We start from the raw sequence: 20,226 nt of genomic DNA, 5'->3' as shown, positions 1-20,226 counted from the left end.
GGCTTCTTTTAGACAAGTTCTAAGTTCTTTCTTATAGTTAATACAATCTTTATCAAACCAGTTATACTTATTTAAAGGTTTGTTGCTGAACTGAGGGTCTAAAAAAGAAGAAAATAATTCCTGGATAGTCCTCCTGAAGTAATTGGTTTTTCAAACTATTCTTTATCTGTTCAACCCAGGGAAAGGTAATTTACATTTGTTTAAATATATGCCAACTTCCTCTTCAGTCACTTATAAACCAGTGCCAAGCACTATTCAGGTGCTGAGTATATCTGTTTCAAGCTAAGCTATAAGTGATAGCCTCTAGCTGTTTACATTAAAACTTCTGCTTATAAATGCAAGGAAGCTGCCTGGAAAGCTGCTTGTGAAGTATTTTTCATGAGGAAAAATTGTCAAAACTTGCCTTTTATATCAGCAAAATAAGCATTGTCATGCTCAGATCAGTAAGATATTCCTTTATGCCTTTAAAAATGAAGCAAAATTTACATTTTTAAAGCAAAGTGTCACTGCCAAAGATAAAATTTTGTCAAGTTGTTAAGCTTGTATAAAGCAGGACAACCAAATGAGAGAAAAAGTATCCAATCTTCATAACTGTGACTTGCTCACACAAACCCTAAGGGATGTATCCAGCTAAGTTCTGCTCAGAGGAGAGCTGTTGAAATTAATAACCTAAATTAGCCATATCCATTCCTTTCAATGGGTGTACTCAGAGTATGGCTAACTCTAGTTATAACTCTTTATATGGAGAATGGTATAGTTCTCTCCCCATCCTTAATTCAACTGAATGTGGGCATTCCTCGTTACATATTTTTGGTTTTATTTTAGTGAGAGGTAGTATATAAATATTTTGAATAAATAATAAAATATACCTGATCATGCTAATAATCATAATCTCAATTCTCTGTTAATTTGGAGTGACTGCCATGTTTCTGACTATGTATCCATAATTACATAGTCTGTGGACAGGCTGCATGGATGAGTGAAACAAACTACCTGTCTCCTTGATCCTTGCCCATCCTGGCTTATAAAAGTGAGCCAGGAGGAGCTGGGCAATGGGCTTGGCAGGGTGGTGAATGCTTCTCTCTGTGAGGGAGCCTTCCCAGACCTGCTGGAAGAGGCAGTCATTAAACCGCTTCTTTAAAAAAATCTCTAGAGCTGGCCAATATGACCAACTATTACCCAGTCTCAAACCTTCCATTCTTGGGCAAGGTGATTGAGCGAGTGGTTGCTGAACAACTCCAGGCACGCCTGGAAGAAGCGGACCATTTGGATCCCTTCCAGTCGGGATTCAGGCCTCATCACGGGACTGAAACTGCCTTGGTCGCACTGGTCGATGATCTCAGGCGGGCTAGGGACAAAGGTGAGAGCTGTTTCCTAGTTCTGTTGGATCTCTCAGCGGTTTTGATACCATCAACCATAACATTCTTCTGGACCGTCTAGAGGGGCTGGGAGCTGGGGGCACTGTTATATAGTGGTTCCTTCCTCCTGGGCTGTGTTCAGAAAGTGGCGGGGAGGGGGATGAGTGTACAGACCCCTGGGCTCTCACTTGTGGGGTGCCTCAGGGTTCCATCCTCTTGCCCCATGCTTTTCAACATCTATATGCAGCCGCTGAGAGAGATCATCAGGGGGTTGCGGCTGGGTGTTCATCAGTATGCGGATGATACCCAGCTCTACCTCTCTTTCAAATCAGAACCAGTGAAGGTGGTGAAGGTCCTGTGTGAGTGTCTGGAGGCAGTTGGAGGATGGATGGCGGCTAACAGATTGAGGTTGAATCCTGCCAAGACGGAAGTACTGTTTTTGGGGGACAGGGCGGGCAGGTGTGGAGGACTCCCTGGTCCTGAATGGGGTAACTGTGCCCCTGAAGGACCAGGTGTGCAGCCTGGGAGTCATTTTGGACTCCCAGCTGTCCATGAAGGCACAGGTCAATTCTGTGTGCAGACTGTCTCGCCAGAGTGGTGCATACTCTAGTTATATCTTGCTTGGATTACTGCAATGCGCTCTACGTGGGGCTACCTTTGAAAGTGACCCGGAAACTACAACTAATCCAGAATGCGGCAGCTAGATTGGTGACTGGGAGCAGCCGCCGAGACCACATAACACTGGTCTTGAAAGACCTACATTGGCTCCCAGTACGTTTCTGAGCACAATTCAAAGTGTTGGTGCTGACCTTTAAAGCCCTAAACGGCCTCGGCCCAGTATACCTTAAGGAACGTCTCCACCCACATCGTTCAGCGCAGACACTGAGGTCCAGCTCCGAGGGCCTTCTGGCGGTTCCCTCGCTGCAAAAAGCCAAGTTACAGGGAACCAGGCAGAGGGTCTTCTTGGTAGTGGCACCCACCTTGTGGAATGCCCTCCCACCAGTTGTCAAAGATGAAAACAACTACCAGACTTTTAGAAGACATCTGAAGGCAGCCCTGTTTAGGGAAGCTTTTAATGTTTAATAGACTATTGTATTTTAATATTCTGTTGGAAGCCTCCCAGAGTGGCTGGGGAAACCCAGCCAGATAGGCGAGGTATAAATAAATTATTATTATTATTATTATTATTATTATTATTATTATTATTATTGTCATCATTATTATCATTATCATCATCAGTGCGGAGTAGAATCCTCCACTCACTGAAAGGGAAAAGCCACCCTTTTGCAATTCCATAGCCATCCTCATGGCAGGAGTGACAGAGCTGAGAAACTGTTAAGCAGCAAGGAATCTCTGTTGTGATCTTGAGCACATGCCTAGATGGTATCTGGATATGGGCACAATGCACTTACTGTCTGCTGAAGGTTTCTGTGCTGCCAGAGGTAACTATTTTGGTTTGCATTAACTATCTGTATAACGTGACCTGAAAAGCTTATATTGCTGCATCTGTTCATACTGGAAGAAGGGTGTCAGGTGAAGTAGAAGCAGGGATACAGATTTTACTCTAGTACTGTTGTCCATTGCTTGTTGCAACACACAGCATGAAAACAGTTCCTTTACAGGTGGCAAACATTTTAGGTGTGCCCAATTGACACACTATCACTGACATGCTGGTCCTTTTGGACCTGGAAGAAAGTGGAATGGGATGGGGTGAACTTATACAGGCTTGGCCGACATTCACAGGGCCAGGATCAGAACCCCCATGCAAAATGGCTGCCGCCTGTATTAGTACTTGTGCAGGAGGGGAGAAACTGCCAGGAGCTGTTTTTTGCCCTGCCCTGGTGACAGCTGGAAAAAGCAATTGAGTGGGACAGAAGGGACTGATAAATTTGCATTCCATGCGAGAGGGGTGAATGGCATTGGACTGGGAAATGACCTCAGTCTTGAAACCTGTATGATTGCTTTTTACACACCTAACCTTTCCTTCTTTTTAATAAAAAAGTCATCAATACAGATAATGTGTTAGATAAAATAAAAATCCCACAAGCAGGTGTTGAAATAAAACACTAAATGTTCCACTGGAACACTGAAATGGAATGCTGAAATGAAATCCATTTTAAAATAAAAGGAAAAACTAAATACAGAGAAGCAGTGTTGTTTCATGCAATATTATAATTACAATCACATCGCAAACAATAAGACCTGCATGAAACCAAATAAAGCCTTATGACACAAGAAGTAGTCATTCTGAGTTGCACTCAGTGACAGCCAAAATAAGAAATATAGATGGGAATACAGTAGTGAGTGAGTTGGAACAACTTGAAGGGTGTCTAAGACGAAGTGGTACTAAGATAAATCTGACTCTATGAACAGCAGTAGATAAAACAAAGGAATATGAATGGAAGGAGAGAAAAGAATAGATGATAAGGGGAGATGCAGCAAGACAACAGAAAATGCAATAGGATGTCAAGGAAAGATAGATTGGGAAGTTTATACAGCGACCATGATATGATAAAAATGTATATATAAATGTATATTTAGAAATGCATGCAGATAGATCGATAGATAGATAGATAGATAGATAGATAGATATTTGATGTAGTTGTGAATCACTGTAGCAGGCCATGTTTTCCCCCAAGCTACATGCTAGAGTCAGATTCCAAAGAAAATAGACTCTACAAGTTGGCTGGGCAGCTTGACCATTGGGAAATCATTTTCTGAATTCCAAATACACTAACTGGGTAAATAGTAACTTGACCGGGAGCAAAAGAACAATACCTCTCATCTATATCCAGGCATCCCCAGGTTTATCTTCCTTGTCCTTCTGGCGCAAGCCCACTGCTCAGCTGTAGACAAAGTGGTGGACAAAAGCCCTTCCTAACTGCAGAGAATCCCTTGCTGGAGTTCAAAATTAAACACATCAGCATTTCCTGGTTAATTAACTGTAATTTCAAATGCTTTAGCTATTACAGATTGACTTAGGCACACACAAAAACCATGAACAGTATAGCACAGACATGTCCAAAATCCGTTCCGGGGGCCTAATCCGACCCGCCAGTCGATTTAATCCAGCCCCATGGCAGTATATGTCCTGGGGTAAAATCCTAAAAAAAGCCCAGCAACTGCAATCCTAAAAAAAGCTCAAGAACTTTGGGGTAAACTTCAATCCTAAAAAAAACCTCAAGAACTTTGGTCGGCCCTCATGCATGTTCAGTTCATCAAATCTGGCCCTCTTTGAAAAAAGTTTGGGCATCCCTGGTATAACAGATGAGTAGCTATGACTGTTCCACAGAAAGAGACTGCAGCTTTTATTAAAGTATCTGGCAACTGACAATACTAAAAATGAACTTACAAATGCCACATTTTACTTATGGCAAAAATAAAAAGCCCAAAATGGACTTTGGTTTTCTGCGGGTGTCCTATTGCACTGTACTGAAACCTGTTTTCTCTCTGCAGCCTTCATCATGACAGATGCGATTGTGCATCCTAATTTCTGATAATGCAAATTTGCTTCTGCTGTTACTTAAGTCTGGTAGAATAAAAGTACCTTTAACATCAGTCAACTTCACTTCAATCTGGAAAACGTATTAAAAAGTCAATTCCACTTACTCCTTTTATAATAATAATAATAATAATAATAATAATAATAATAATAATAATAATAATAATAATAATAATTTATTTATACGTACGTATGTACATACATACATACATACATACCTTCCCTATCTGGCTGGGTTTCCCCAGCCACTCTGGGCGGCTTCCAACAGAATATTAAAAACACGATAATATATTAAAAACTTTAAAAAACATTAAAAACTTCCCTAAACAGGGCTGCCTTCAGATGTCTTCTGAAAGTCAGGTACAGTACTTGTTTATTTCCTTGACATCTGATGGGAGGGCGTTCCACAGGATGGGCGCCACTACCGAGAAGGCCCTCTGCCTGGTTCCCTGTAATCTCACTTCTCACAGTGAACAAACCGCCAGAAGGCCCTCGGAGCTGGACCTCGATGTCCAGGCTGAACGATGGGGGTGGAGACGCTCCTTCAGGTATACTGGGCTTTCAAGGTCAGCACCAACACTTTGAATTGTGCTCGGAAACGTACTGGGAGCCAATGTAGGTCTTTCAAGACCAGTATTATGTGGTCTCGGCGGCATTTCCCAGTCACCAGTCAAGCTGCCGCATTCTGGATTAGTTCGTTTCTAGGTCACCTTCAAAGGTAGCCCCACGTAGAGCGCATTGCAGTAGTCCAAGCGGGAGATAACCAGAGCATGCACCACTCTGGCGAGAGAGTCTGCGGGCAGGTAGGGTCTCACCCTGCGTACCAGATGGAGCTGATAAACAGCTGCCCTGGACACAGAATTGACCTGCGCCTCCATGGACAGCTGTGAGTCCAAAATGACTCCTAGGCTGCACACCTGGGGCTTCAGGGACACAGTTACCCCATTCAGGACCAGGGAGTCCCCCACACCTGCCCACCCACTGTCCCCCAAGAACAGTACTTTTGCCTTGTCAGGATTCAACCTCAATCTGTTAGCTGCCATCCATCCTCCAGCTGCCTCCAGACACTCACACAGGACCTTCACCACCCTCACTGGTTCTGATTTGAAAGAGAGGTAGAGCTGGGTATCATCTGCATACTGATGAACACCCAGTCCAAACCCCCTGATGATCTCTCCCAGCAGCTGCATGTAGATGTTAAAAAGCATGGGGGAGAGGACGGAACCCTGAGGCACCCCACAAGTGAGAGCCCAGGGGTCTGAACACCGCTTTCTGGACGTGTTCCAGGAGGAAGTGAGCGGAACCACTGTATGACAGTGCCCTCAGCTCCCAGCTCCTCATGTTCAAGAAGGATGTCATGGTTGATTGTATCAAAGGCCGCTGCTCAGTCACCTTGCCCAAGAATGGAAGATTTGAGACTGGGCGTTAGTTGGCCATATTGGCCAGGTCCAAATATTTTTTTTAAGAAGCAGTTTCATAACCGCTTCTTTCAGCGGGTCTGGGAAGGCTCCCCACAGAGGGAAAATTTCACCACCCCACAGAGCTCATCGCCCTGACCTTCCCAGCTCGCTTTTATGAGCCAGAATGGGCAAGGATCAAGGAGACAGGTGGTTGGTTTCACGCATCCAAGCAGCCTGTCCACATCTTTGGAGGTAACACATTGGAATTGATCCCACGCAACTCGACTAGACAGGACTCTAGCACTCTCCCGCCCTAGCCCTGCTCCCATGGTGGAGTCTACCTCTTTCCAAATCTGAGTGACTTTATCTGCAAAAAAACTTGCAAAATCATTGCAGGAGGTCTTGGGGTCCTTACTGGGCCCCGATGGCGAAGGTGGTTCTGTTAGATTGCGAACCACCTGAAAGAGTCTTTTGCTGCTGTTTTCTGCAGATGCAATAGAGGTGGTGAAGAAAGTCTGCTTCGCCATCGCTATCGCCACTTGGTAGGCTCGACGTTGAGCTCTAACCCGTGTCTGGTCCAATTCAGAACGAGTTTTCTGCCACCGGTGCTCTAGAAGTCTCAGTGATTGTTTCATTGCCCTCAGCTCTGGGCTCCATGCAACTGCTTTGCAAAACAGTAATTGCAGTGCAAGTAAGGTATCATTGCCAGAGAGCATTCTGATGATCTACTGGGTCGCTCTTCATCAGTACCTTGACTCTTTTTGCAGCTGAAAAATGGTCAGACTTAGAAAAAAATACTGTTCTTATTTAGTATTGGTATATTAGACCAGGCTAAGAAAAAGTTGGTTGTTCTGTTGCCTAGAACTTTTTAAGCCACTGATGTGATGCTTGCATAAAATAAATTGGAGGAGAGGTGTCAAATAATACATTAGACTAAAATATGAAAAAACCACATATCAGTTTTGTTAACTTTTAAATGTAGATAATTGTGCTAAAACAGATTTGCATTTACTACATACTATTTTTAACAAAGTTTTTCTTACATGTAAGTGATTTTTGCTGAAGCAGACCGGAAAGTAGGTGAAAGTACTGAAGTAGGTACAAAAAGAAGTTTCTCTAGGGAAAGTGGTACATGTACAGCATATTAAATACTTGTTTGTTCACTATGTAGTATTTGCACAGCCCCTTTTGAAATAACTTGGCCTGAAGGATATATCTACACTACAAATGTACATCAGTCTATGATGATGATTATCATTATCATTATTTATATACCGCCCTATACCCCCGCAGGTCTCAGAAAAAAACAACTATTAAAAGCAATTTAACATCGATAGAATTAAACCTATTCATATACATAAAATCTAGTAAAATCATACCAGTAATTACAATAAAAACAGCACAGCACCAATTCTTGTTCACCTCTTGTTCCAATTCTGAGATAAAAATACTGTAGTTATCTCTATATTGTAGCAATTTCTCCTCCCTCCTCCCCCAGAAAAATCCACTCTATGCAAATACAGTACTCACTTTTTAAAACCTACTTGGTGTCAATTCCTACTGCCAGCTGTTGCTGCCATTCTCTGATAAAATTACTATGTGGGTGAGCCAAGCCAATCATGTAGTTGAGAGTCAGTTGCCTTTATCATGAACACATTTATGCAGAGCGCCAGAAAGCCATTGGACATTTTACCTATCAGTTTCCCAGCAGAATTGGAGCTCACAGTGTTTTCTGTAGGAAGCAAATTACTGTTTAAACCGTTTCTTTTTTTTTTTTTAAATATTTTTATTAAACAATTTTTGTAATCATACAAACAAAACATACATAAACAAACAAGAGACAAAAACAGAACATAAACAAACAAACAAAAAGAAAACAAGTACCATTTCATATCCTAATTTCTTGAACCTTTCTTCTTCGACTTCCTCATGCCTCCCATTTCTGTATTCCAAATTCTAATCAATTGCTCAGCAAATCTTCCCTTATTTTACTATAAATTTAAGCTAATCATCCTTATTCTCCTTGTCTTAACCATTACTAATAGTAACCATTTACTTTAGTCCAACATCATTCTAACTGTCATTAATTTTATAATATTTCTTTAGATAGTCCTTGAACTTTTTCCATTCTTCTTCCGCTGCTTCTCTTCCCTGGTTTCGGATTCTGCTCGTCATTTCTGCCAAGCCCATGTAGTCCATCACCTTCATCTGCCATTCTTCCAGAGTGGGTAGATCTTGTGTCTTCCAGTACTTTGCAATGAGTATTCTTGCTGCTGTTGTAGCATACATAAAGAAAGTTATATCTGTCTTTAACACCCCCTGGCCGACAATACCCAAGAGAAAGGCCTCTGGTTTCTTGGGGAAAGTATATTTAAATACCTTTTTAAGTTCATTATAGATCATTTCCCAGAATGCCTTAATCTTCGGGCACGTCCACCAAAGGTGAAAAAATGTACCTTCCTTTTCTTTACATTTCCAACATTTATTGTCAGGCAAATGGTAAATCTTTGCAAGCTTGACTGGGGTTATGTACCACCTATATATCATTTTCATAATATTTTCTCTTAAGGCATTACATGCCGTAAACTTCATCCCGGTGGTCCACAACTTTTCCCAATCAGCAAACAAGATATTATGACCAATGTCCTGAGCCCATTTAATCATAGCTGATTTAACCGTTTCATCTTGTGTATTCCATTTCAGCAGCAAATTATACATTTTTGACAAATTCTTAGTACTGGATTCTAACAGTTCGGTCTCTAATTTTGATTTTTCCACCTGGAAGCCAATTTTACTGTCCAATTTAAACACTTCATTTATTTGATGATAATGCAGCCAATCTCTCACCTTCCCTTTTAATTTTTCAAAACTCTGCAATCTCCATTTATCCCCTTCCTTTTCCAAGATTTCCCAATACCTTGGCCACTTCGGTTCCATGTTTAACTTTTTAACTGCCTTTGCTTCCATTGGCGACAACCACCTTGGGGTTTTATTTTCCAGCAAATCTTTATATCTGACCCAAACATTTAGTAGTGCTTTTCTGACAATATGGTTTTTAAAACTTTTATGTGCTTTAACCTTGTCATACCACAAATATGCATGCCACCCAAAAATATTGTTAAAACCTTCCAAGTCCAAAATGTCTGTGTTTTCAAGAAGCAGCCAATCTTTTAGCCAGCAGAAAGCTGCCGCTTCATAATACAATTTAAAGTCTGGCAGGGCAAACCCCCCTCTTTCTTTTGAATCCGTTAATATCTTAAATTTAATTCTGGGCTTCTTGCCCTGCCAGACAAATTTAGATATATCTTTCTGCCACTTCTTGAAGCAATCCATTTTATCCATTATTTGTAATGCTTGAAATAAAAACAACATTCTTGGCAATACATTCATTTTTATAACTGCAATTCGACCTAACAAGGAAAGCTTCAAGTTTGACCAAATCTCCAAATCTCTTTTCACTTCTGTCCAAGTTTTTTCATAATTGTCTTTAAATAAGTTCACATTCTTAGCTGTCATATTCACACCCAGGTATTTCACTTTTTTAACCACAGTCAACCCCGTCTCATTCTGAAACCTTTCTTTTTCAACCTGTGTTAAATTTTTCTCCAATACCTTAGTCTTTAACTTATTCAATTTGAATCCTGCCAATTGACCAAACTCTTGGATTATTTCCAAAACTCTTTTCGTACTAGCTTCTGGCTCTTGCAATGTAAGTACTAGGTCATCTGCAAATGCTCTCAGTTTGTATTGTTTAGCTCCGACCTGAATCCCTTTAACCAACTGGTCCCTCCTGATCATATTAAGCAAAACCTCCAGGACCGATATAAAAAGTAATGGGGAGATAGGGCACCCCTGTCGTGTCCCTTTTTCAATCTTAAACTCTTCTGTAACCACATTATTCACAATTAATTTTGCCCTCTGTTCAGAATATATTGCACTTATACCATTCTCAAACCCTTGGCCTACCCCCATCCCCCGGAGGTTCTTCAACATGAAACTCCAAGAAATGTTGTCAAAGGCTTTCTCGGCGTCCACAAATATCAAAACAGCCTTAGTGTTTATGTTCACTTCCAACTTTTCCAAAATGTCAATTATATTCCTTACATTATCCGACAAATGCCTTTTCGGGAGAAAGCCTGCTTGGTCCCCATGAATCTCCTCCATCAAAACTCTTTTCAGTCTCTTTGCTAAAACATCAGCAAAGATTTTATAGTCCACATTTAATAACGAGATGGGTCGGTAGTTCTTAAGTTGGGTCTTTTCAGTCTCTGTCTTTGGTATAAGTGTAATGTAAGCCTCTCTCCACGTATCGGGTGCCTTCCTCCCCTCCATAATCTCATTACAGACTTCCTTCAAAGGTTGTATCAACCCTTCCTTCAGAACTTTATAATATTTGGAAGTCAGTCCATCCGGTCCAGGTGATTTGCCCAACGTCATATTTTGAATGGCACCTTCTATTTCCTGCGCTGATATCTCCTGGTTCAAAATTGTCTTACTTTCCTGCGAAATCTTTTTCAGCCCATTTTTCTCGAGGAATTGTTGTATATCCATTCCATTCTGCGGCCCTTGTGTGTACAATTGTCTAAAGTAGTTCTGGAAGCAGTTTCTAATCTCCCCTGGGTTGCATATGTTCTTTCCATCCACTTCTAAGCTTGTTACCGTGTTGAGTTTTTGTCTCTTCTTTATTTGCCAAGCCAATAGCTTACCACATTTATCTGCAGATTCAAAGGTCTTTTGTCTCATTTGTTTAATTTTCCATTCTATTTCTTGGTTCATCAGTTCCATGTATTGTGTTTGGTACAGTTTAATTTCTCTTAAAATCTCTTGCGATTTTGGCTTCAGTCTTAATTTCCTTTCCCCTTCTTTTATCTTTTCCAAAATTTTCACTTTCCTCTCGTTTTGCATTCTTTTCTTTAATGTATTTTGTTGTATCAAAAACCCTCTCATCACGGCTTTACTTGCGTCCCATACTATTCTTTTTTCTGCTTCAGTCCTTGAATTGATTTCAAAGTAATCTTTCAAAGTTTTTTGGGCCTTTTTACAAATCTCCTCGTCTCTAAATAAGTTGTCATTCATTCTCCATCTGAAGGAACCAGTTGTTGTTTGCTTCATCACCATCTTTACTGCGTTATGGTCGGAGAGAGTTTTGGGGCAGATTTCCACTTTCTTTATAATCGACGCCATACTGCTAGTCACCCAGATTTGGTCGATCCGAGTCCATGTCATTTTGGCTTCAGAAAAGAAGGTTCCCTCTCTCTCTAATGGGTGTTTTGTTCTCCAAATGTCAATCAAGTCCATATTGTCAGTCATTTCAAAGAAAATTTTTGGTAGTCTTCCATCTTTTGTAACTACCTGTCTTTGTGCTTTATCCATATTTGTTGAAACCACTCCATTCATATCTCCCATCATGATTAGTTTATAATCCATATAGTCCATTAAAGTCTCATGCAACTTCTTAAAAAATTCTGCTTTCCCTTCATTTGGTGCATATATTCCCACTATCAAAAATTTTTCTCCTTGGAATTGAATTTCAATTGCCAAATATCTTCCTTGGTCATCCTTAAAGATTTGTTTCGGTTGCAGATTTTCCTTTGCGTAGATCACCACTCCTCTTTTTTTTACTCTGTCTGAAGATATAAATTCTTGTCCCAATCTCTTATTTATTAATAATTTTCTGTGTGCTCTTGTCACATGAGTCTCTTGTAGACAAATCAAGTCCAATTGGTCTTTCTTTAAAGCATGAAATATGTTTTTCCTTTTTCGGGGGTTGTTTAGACCGTTACAGTTCCAGGTTAGAAGTTGCAGAGCCATGATGGGGTTATTTACTCTTTCCTCCTACAGCTCCCAATTTTTGTTCCTCATTCGTCGGTGGTTCCGTGTCCGTATCTAATGAAGGATGCCCTTGGCCTGGATACGTCTCTTTCTGTAGGTCTTCTTCGTGTTCTCCCAAGAACTTGTCTTTGTCACTCACTGTCTTTATTCTTCTTTTCTTCCCCTTGTATTTAAAAGACAAGCCTTGGGGAAACTCCCACCTAAATTGTATGTAGTTCCTTTTCAGCAGTATCACCAGGTCCTTGTAGTGTCCTCTTGCGTCCAAAATACTTTTCGGGATGTCTTTAAAAATCTCAATGTGAAAATCTTCAATTCGAAGGGTTGTTTGGTAATGCAGGTTCAGTATCTTGTCCCGTTCCTCCTTTGATCTCAGAGTTATTAAACAGTCTCTGGGTCTGTTCTTCCTCTGCCTTGCTCCCAGTCTAAATGCACTTTCTATCTTAAATTGTTCTTTGTCCAGCTCCTGCTTCCAAAAGTCAGAAAATTCTTTTGTCAGGTAGTCCACCAGGTTGTCTTCTTCCTTTTCCGGCACAAGTCTGATCCTTAAGTTCCTCTCCTTGCGTTGCATATCTTGCATTGAAAGTGCCAGTTCATACTCATCTAGTTTCTTAAACACTGGTGGAAACTTTCCCTCAGCAGCAGTTGCAATTTCTTTAGCTTCCTCAGCTATCTTTCTTGTTGTAGATGATTCTTCCAATAATTTCCCAATTGCTTCTACATTTGAGTTCACTTTATTCCCAAGGTCAGTTATACTTTTTGTATTTGAATCAATTTTCCCAGAGATTTCTTCAATTTTTTTATTTGTTTCAGCAACTTGTACTTTGGTTTCTGCACCTTGCTTTTTTAATTCCTCTAAAGAGTCACTTATCTTCTCCAATACCTTAGCAAAGGATTCTTCTGAAGACATTATTTTCACTTTTGCCTTTGGTATAACTGTAGTTCCAGGGGCTCCTGATACAGAAGCCCTTCTTTGCATGGAAGAGTCAACTTTGTATTGTCTGCCAGATCTCAAGGTTGTTTCTTGTAAATCCTCTTTCTTGTGAAATTTCTCTTTACCATCTGCCATAACAAAGTCTTTTACTCAAGGTCATTCCCACACTCTTGAGCTGTCAGACAAAAAGTTCTCAGATTTTAAACTCCACTTGTTGCTGAAACAATTTATAAATCCTCTAGAGGGCGTACAGTCAATTCCTTACTTTCAAATTAGTCTCCCACTCTCCAGAAATCAAACAAAAGTCCTTCTAGTTCTTTTCAATTGTTCTTTCTCTTTCTAAAGAATCCAAGTCAATAATGTCCTGCAAAATAGCTTTACTGTGCAACAAAATAAATGTTTCAAGTTGAGAGTAGCCAAAATCAGTTAGTTAGAGATACTTTTTTACCTTCTTGTATCAACGATCCTAAGCCGGTTCCTTTCTCCGGCAGTCCGATCCCAGGTACAGGAGCAGCGGTAAATAGCTCAATTTCTTTTTAAAAAGGCAGGAAAACACTTTAAAGTCTTCTTCCCTCCCCCTCCTGCCTTCGGGGAGGGAGTTCTTTGCTTGGTGGTGGATTTATTAGTTCTCACAACTCCCCTTTCAAACGGTTACGGCTGAAATGCCTTTCGCTTTGATCTTGCTACAGGACGGAAAGCAGACTTCCTTTTTGGTGCTTGTCCGTCTCGGTATCCAATTTCTTCAATTTTAGTGTCAAATTATATTTTAGCAGTCAATCCTACTCACGGATAGATGTTCCTTTTAATCCAAATTCACTGGAAGAAGTCAGCGCTCTCCGCTAATGGCGACGCGGCTTCGCTTCGCAGGCTGGGTGAAGACGACTCTCAGCACCGCTCCAACACACCCTCCGCTGATCCGCAGCCTTTAAAAAGGCTATTTCACAGCGTCGGGGGGGCGCAAAGGTGCCCGCCGAGTCTCTAGTTCACAGGCTATGCGCCTGTGATTTTTTAGGGTCCCCGCTCTGCCGTAGCTGACAGGACCCGAACCCACGAAGCAGATCTCTCCCGGAGCTCCGGGAGAAATCCGCCATTAAGCGCTGGCGCTAACCGGAAGTCCTACTGTTTAAACCGTTTCAGACCTATAGGATAGCTATTCCCTTGGAATAACAGCCTTGGCAAAATCAGCTGCTATCAGCATTGAGTACGGGACCTTCTTTTGGAAGTATGTGTGAGTTTCCACGTGAACTGTTCATGGGATGCATCTGATAGTAAATGTTGTGGGAGGTGAACAATGATAACTGAACTCTAATCTTATGTTACATTAGTCTCTTAAGTATTATACATTTTCCACAACGAGCAAGATGGTTTTGCCTGGTATTGTGCCACACACTTGCTCTTCATTTCAGATTCAATGGAAATCAAAAGTGTAAAATTAACCTCTATCACTATGTTTACTTTAGAAAATGAGGCCTCTCCTCAGGTGATTTGCATTCTCTCCATGTGGCTGCAATGGGAGCAGCGGTCTTTGGGGGAGACACACCCATTAATAGGCTTTGAATAAGACATGTCCGTCATATCCAAAACTCAGTAAAATAAACTAAGAGACCACTGAAAAATGTAGCCAATAAAATAAACACATTGTTCAAGAATAATCGAGCCATATCATGGAAAGAATGTAATTGGTGTCGTTCTCATTGATGGAGCAACTTGTTCCTCAGGAACTTTGAGAGTTTTGTTCTGATACTAATGAAATCAGTCCAGATTTATCAAGATGTAGTTTTTAAATAAATCTGAACCAACAAGATACCCTGGTTTACCTGACATATTTTAATACAAAGTAAGGAAATTTACACTGAGGGTTCAGGATTGTGCTGGTGGTGAACAGGAGGCAGAAAAACTCTCAGGACACGTTTGCAACTCTCCCTCAATTGCTGACTCCATGTGCCACACCTTCTTCCATTTAGAGGGACCTCTGCAGCCACTTCTGCTCATTCTTTTGCCTGAGCACTGGAGTCCAAAGGCAATATCAGTTTTGGGATGCTGAAGGTAAGATGTAGGAAGACTTTGCTGCAATTGAATAGCATGCAACTAGGATCTTACAAATGTGTATGGTTCTATACAATTATTAAAGACAATCCCATAAGTCTGACCTATTAGCACATCGTTTCATTTTGGTTTCATGATCATTGTGTGTTGCTTTTATATCCAGTAAAGGATTGCCTTCGAGTTCAACATTCACCTTAGAAGATAGTGCTATCTGCTTGACCTCAGAACAGAGCACAGTAGAAACAGAAAATGATAATGCTTCTGTGCTGGATGTATACTTAGTAAGTTGACTAATCTTTTCTTTTTCCAAATTATGTACACTTTCAAATAGCTGACTTGCTTTTGATTGACACTGGGTTGTATTCTGTAGATGTGTACTTCACAAGTTTCACTCTTAGTGTACTATTCCATTTTGTGAGTAGTATGAAGTATTCCCCACAAAACTGAAAAGGTGAGATTCTGATGTCCTCTGATGCAGAACTGTCACTTGAGAGAAGAAAATATGTATGATGCAACAGCACTTAAACTATACCTATAGTTCTATTCATACTTTTGTAGCTATAATTGGAGGAACAAATCAATGTTGCTTTGGTTACCAAACATTCCTCTGTTTCAATGCACATATTGGTTGGAATAGGAAATGCCTGGGTTATTCAAAAATCTTAGTATAAGTAGGCCATTGTAGAGAACTCCCTCTCCTTTTAATAGATTGGATCAATTTACATATATTTTCCATCTTTCTGTGGGCATGCAAGAGAGGGAAAGGCAAGAGAAATATCTGTGACATTTTTAGAACAGCGCTGGAAAGTCTCATGGGTTTGATAATGTTCCATTTGACTGGATTAGTATTTGCATTCCCTATTTCTTTTAAGATTCTTAATTCTGTCCAAATTTACTCATCTCGTGAAATTTACTAGTATAATCTGTTTGTATTCAAAGATGCTGAGTTTCAGCGTAGAAAACCTTTTATATATGGCATGGAGCACTCATTCACATTGGTTATAATCAGTAAAACAAAGTGGAGAAAACACATCTCTTTAAACAACTTCCTGCTGCATTGATCCACATATGTAATGCTAATAGTAATATCCCACATTGAGATTGTTGAAGATTAGATAAAAAGACCCTCGTTTTCTCTGTAATATTTCCCAATAATGGCTCAACTTGTTATATTTATTTAGGTTTAGCTAGGGTTGATCTGAATTAAAATTCTCCAATGTTTAGGACTTCCGGGTTAGCACCATCGGCTAATGGCGGATTCCCTCCGAGCTCCGGAGGGAATCGGCTTCGTAGGAGCGGGGTCTTATCGTGGCGGCGACACGGGGACCCTTAGAAATCACAGGCGGTGAAGCCTGTGAACCTGGTGACTCGGCGGGCACCATTAGCGCCCCCCCGACCCGCGAAGGAGCCTTTTTAAAGGCTACGGAACGGGGGACGGGGTGAGTGGCGCGGTGCTGAGAGTTGACTGCTTCTCCTGCGGAGTGAAGCCGCGTTGCCATGGCCGGAGAGCGCTGACTTCTTCTTGTAAATTGGACCTCGAAACAACAACCCATGAGTAGTACGGAATTTGGACTTGCAAAGAAAAAAATTTTTGAATTAGGCACGATCGGGGAAGGCGTAAACAGGAAGTCCGTCTCCCCGTCCTGTAAACAATCTAAAACAAGGACCTGCTAACTAAGGTCGTGAGAACTCCTTCTCTTTATTGGGCAAAAGATATTAATTTCACGATTTGGCACTACAAGTAATTGTACTGGAGGATAAGAGCTAACTTTGGGAGCTGAGGTACCACCCCCCCCTTAGACCCGGGAGTGATCCGCAAGAGAGCCTGTTGGAAAGGCATTGAAGATTTTGACAGCTGTCAAACTAGCTGTCAAGACGGAAATAGGGAACTTTGTTTCTACTGCTTCTGCTGGCTATATTTGCTACAACTTTGTTATAATTTGTTGAAAACAAGGAAGAGCTGATACAAACTAACTTGATTTTTGGATTTGAACTGGAATGAATAACAAGGAACCAAAATCCCTCTAGAGGGGGTTTTGGGACATTACAAGAATGGCTGAAGGAGGGGAAATTCAAGCCAAGTTGGACAGAGTTTTTGTTCTCTTGGGAAAGCTACAAGGCCAAGTTGATGTTTTGGCTACAAATGTTGCAACTCTGGACTTAACAGTAAACAAATTCATTGAATTTGATAAGGATTCGACTCAGGAAGCTTATGCAGCTGGCCAAGAAGAGAAACTTGAGAGATTTGAGAGTGAGGAGAAAGAGATATATGTTGTTCCTGAAGAAAAGGAAGGAGGAGCTGCAATGTTGTTAAAGACAAAGGAAGGCCAGAGGCCTGACATGATGGCTACAAAGGAAAATAAGAACTCGATGATGAAAATCTGGTTTGAATTGTGAACTGAAAAATGGAGGGATCTCCTTATGTGGAGATCTGAAGACCTAAGGATTACAAATTTGATTAAGGTGGAAGGTGGAGCTTTGGGGACATTTGGACTTGAAATGATTAAGAAACAAGATTCAGGCTCCACTTTTAAATATGGAGGTCTGGCTGGAGGAAACATGGATTTTATTGGACTAGAGCTTCTCTGAGATTTGGTGTTTAATACCAAGGACTATAAAAAGAACCGGCAGAGAGGAATTGAGAGAGAATTAAGAGCCTCGGACGTGAGATCTCCAGGCTGATAGTAGAGGGACTGATGGACATTTGTTGGGGATTGAAACCGGGAAAGGGGGGGGTGGAGTTTGGGAATCCAAAGGGTGTATAATTTAACTTGTTCTGTTTTTATTTTGTTTGGATATTTGTATGAAAATTGGGGAAATCATGGACGGGAATTTAGGCCGACTTTAGAAAAAGGTTTAAAGAATAAGCAAATGATGTATAAATATGAAGTCTATAAGGTAAAATTGGTTGTTTTTTTTTAATTAAATATAAAAAGGTTTAAAAATAGGGACAAGAACCTGTTGAACCAACAATCTGAACTGGAATACAAGAGGGAGAGGTGTGGGGAAGTCAGGAAAATATGTTATAGAAAATAAGGATTGTGAACTTTATGTGTTTTTAAATTTTTTTTCTTCCTCTTTTTTGATTTTTTATTGTATTATGTTGAAAATCTTAATAAATATCTTTTTTAAAAAAAATTCTCCAATGTTTGCAGGAGTGAAGCTGAGCTGCCTTAATGGGATATCAAAATAACAACAACCTTCAAGGGAAATGATTATGGACGAGCAGTTCATCTTCTGTGGGGCCTTTTAAAATGCTGGCGGGCGGCAGCGCAGCGTTTGCTGCCGCCCGCCAGCATTTTCAGATCGCCCCGGGACAGCGGAGAAGTCTCCGCTGTCCCGGGGGCTTTTAAAATGCTGGCGGGTGACAGCGCAGCGTTCGCTGCCGCCCGCCAGCATTTTCAGATCGCCCCGGGACAGCGGAGAAGTCTCCGCTGTCCCGGGGGCTTTTAAAATGCTGGCGGGCGGCAGCGAAGCGTTCGCTGCCGCCCGCCAGCATTTTCAGATCGCCCGGGACAGCGGAGAAGTCTCCGCTGTCCCAAGGCAGGCGGGGGGAGCAAAGACTTTAGCCCCCCGCCGGCCTTCAGAAGAGGTCCAGGACCTCTTCTGAAGGCCGGCGGTGGGCCAAAGTCTTTGCTCCCCCCGCCTGCCTTCAAAAGCCGTCGGGATAGCGGAGAAACGCGCTGCGCTTCTCCGCTATCCCAGGAAGGCAGGCGGGGACCTCTTCTGAAGGCCGGCGGTGGGCGAAAGTCTTTGCTCCCCCCCGCCTGCCTTCAAAAGCCGTCAGGATAGCGGAGAAACGCGCTGCGCTTCTCCGCTATCCCGGGAAGGCAGGCGGGGGGGAGCAAAGACTTTTGCCCCCCGCCGGCCTTCAGAAGAGGTCCAGGACCTCTTCTGAAGGCTGGCGAAGATTTCCCTATGGGCTTTCTTCTTGCGAAGCAAGCCCATAGGGAAATTCGTTTTACGAAGCACCTCCAAAACGGAAAACTCTTTCGTCTTGCGAGTTTTTCGTTTTGCGAGGCGTTCGTCTTGCGAGGCACCACTGTATAATAAACAGTGGATTCATTGAAGACCCTGTCTTTCTGGAACCGTCTGCAATTCCTGCTAGGCAATGGGCTGTCCTGCAATTTACTATTCATATTATTAAAAAAAAAAAGCAACAGCCAGTAACTTAAGACACATGGAAGTGGCAAAAAGTATTCTCATTGGGGTTGTATTCAGCTTAGTTTTACCCAGAGTAGACTTATTTAAATGAATGAATATGGCTAAGTTAGGCCCATTAATTTCAGTGAGACTACCCTACAAGAGAGGTTTGAGTGGGTACCCACTCAAACCTCTCTTGTACCTGCGATACATTGACAATATTTTTATTATCTGGACACATGGTCAACAAACCCTGGACACCTTCCACCAGACATTCAATGACTTTCACCCCAGCATCAACCTAACAATGAACCAAGCTATGCAAGAAATACATTTTTTGGACACTACTATAAAAATACAGGATGGGCATATAGACACCACCTTATACCGTAAACCAACTGACCAACAAACATATCTACATGCTTCTAGCTACCATCCTAAACATACTAAACAATCCATTGTATATAGCTAGGCCCTACATTATAGCTGCATCTGTTCCAACTCTACAGACAGAGACTCTCACCTAAGAGATCTACAGCAAACCTTTTTAGAACTAAACTATCCGCCTGATGAAGTTAAACAACAGATCAACAGAGCCAGACTGATACCCAGAGAGAACTTGCTGAAAAACAGACCCAAAAAAGAAAATAACAGAACACCACTAGGAATCACAGCTCCCAAGTTTAAACAGTACAACACATCATAAGAGATCTACAACCTCTCCTAGACAATGACAGTTCTCTTTCTCAAGCTCTGGGAGGAAGACCTTTCATTGCCTACAGACAGCCACCCAATCTTAAACAACTCACCCACAAAAATACAACAACCAGACTTAACATGGACACCGGTACCAGAGCCTGCAATAAACCCAGTTGCCAACTTTGCTGCCACATACACCAGGACAACACCATTACTGAACCCAACAATATCAAACATACCATCTCAGGCCTATTTAATTGCTCATCTTCTAACATTGTGTATGCCATCAAATGCCAACGGTGCCCTTCAGCTCTC

General features: G+C 41.5%; 1 protein-coding gene across 5 annotated transcripts in view; it reads left to right on the top strand.

Annotated features, from left to right (window-relative positions):
* The window catches only part of PIP5K1B (phosphatidylinositol-4-phosphate 5-kinase type 1 beta), a 110,601-nt gene that overhangs the window by 80,777 nt on the left and 9,598 nt on the right, over window positions 1–20,226 (top strand). For all 5 annotated transcript variants that reach the window (XM_053408840.1, XM_053408843.1, XM_053408841.1 and 2 more), the window contains one exon: window positions 15,233–15,350. In XM_053408840.1, the coding sequence (XP_053264815.1) occupies window positions 15,233–15,350 (118 nt within the window). The remainder of the gene's footprint in view (window positions 1–15,232; window positions 15,351–20,226) is intronic.

The sequence above is a fragment of the Podarcis raffonei genome, chromosome 11, assembly GCF_027172205.1.
Source record: "Podarcis raffonei isolate rPodRaf1 chromosome 11, rPodRaf1.pri, whole genome shotgun sequence".
Taxonomy (NCBI): domain Eukaryota; kingdom Metazoa; phylum Chordata; class Lepidosauria; order Squamata; family Lacertidae; genus Podarcis; species Podarcis raffonei.
This window is presented reverse-complemented; position numbering and strand designations above follow the sequence as displayed.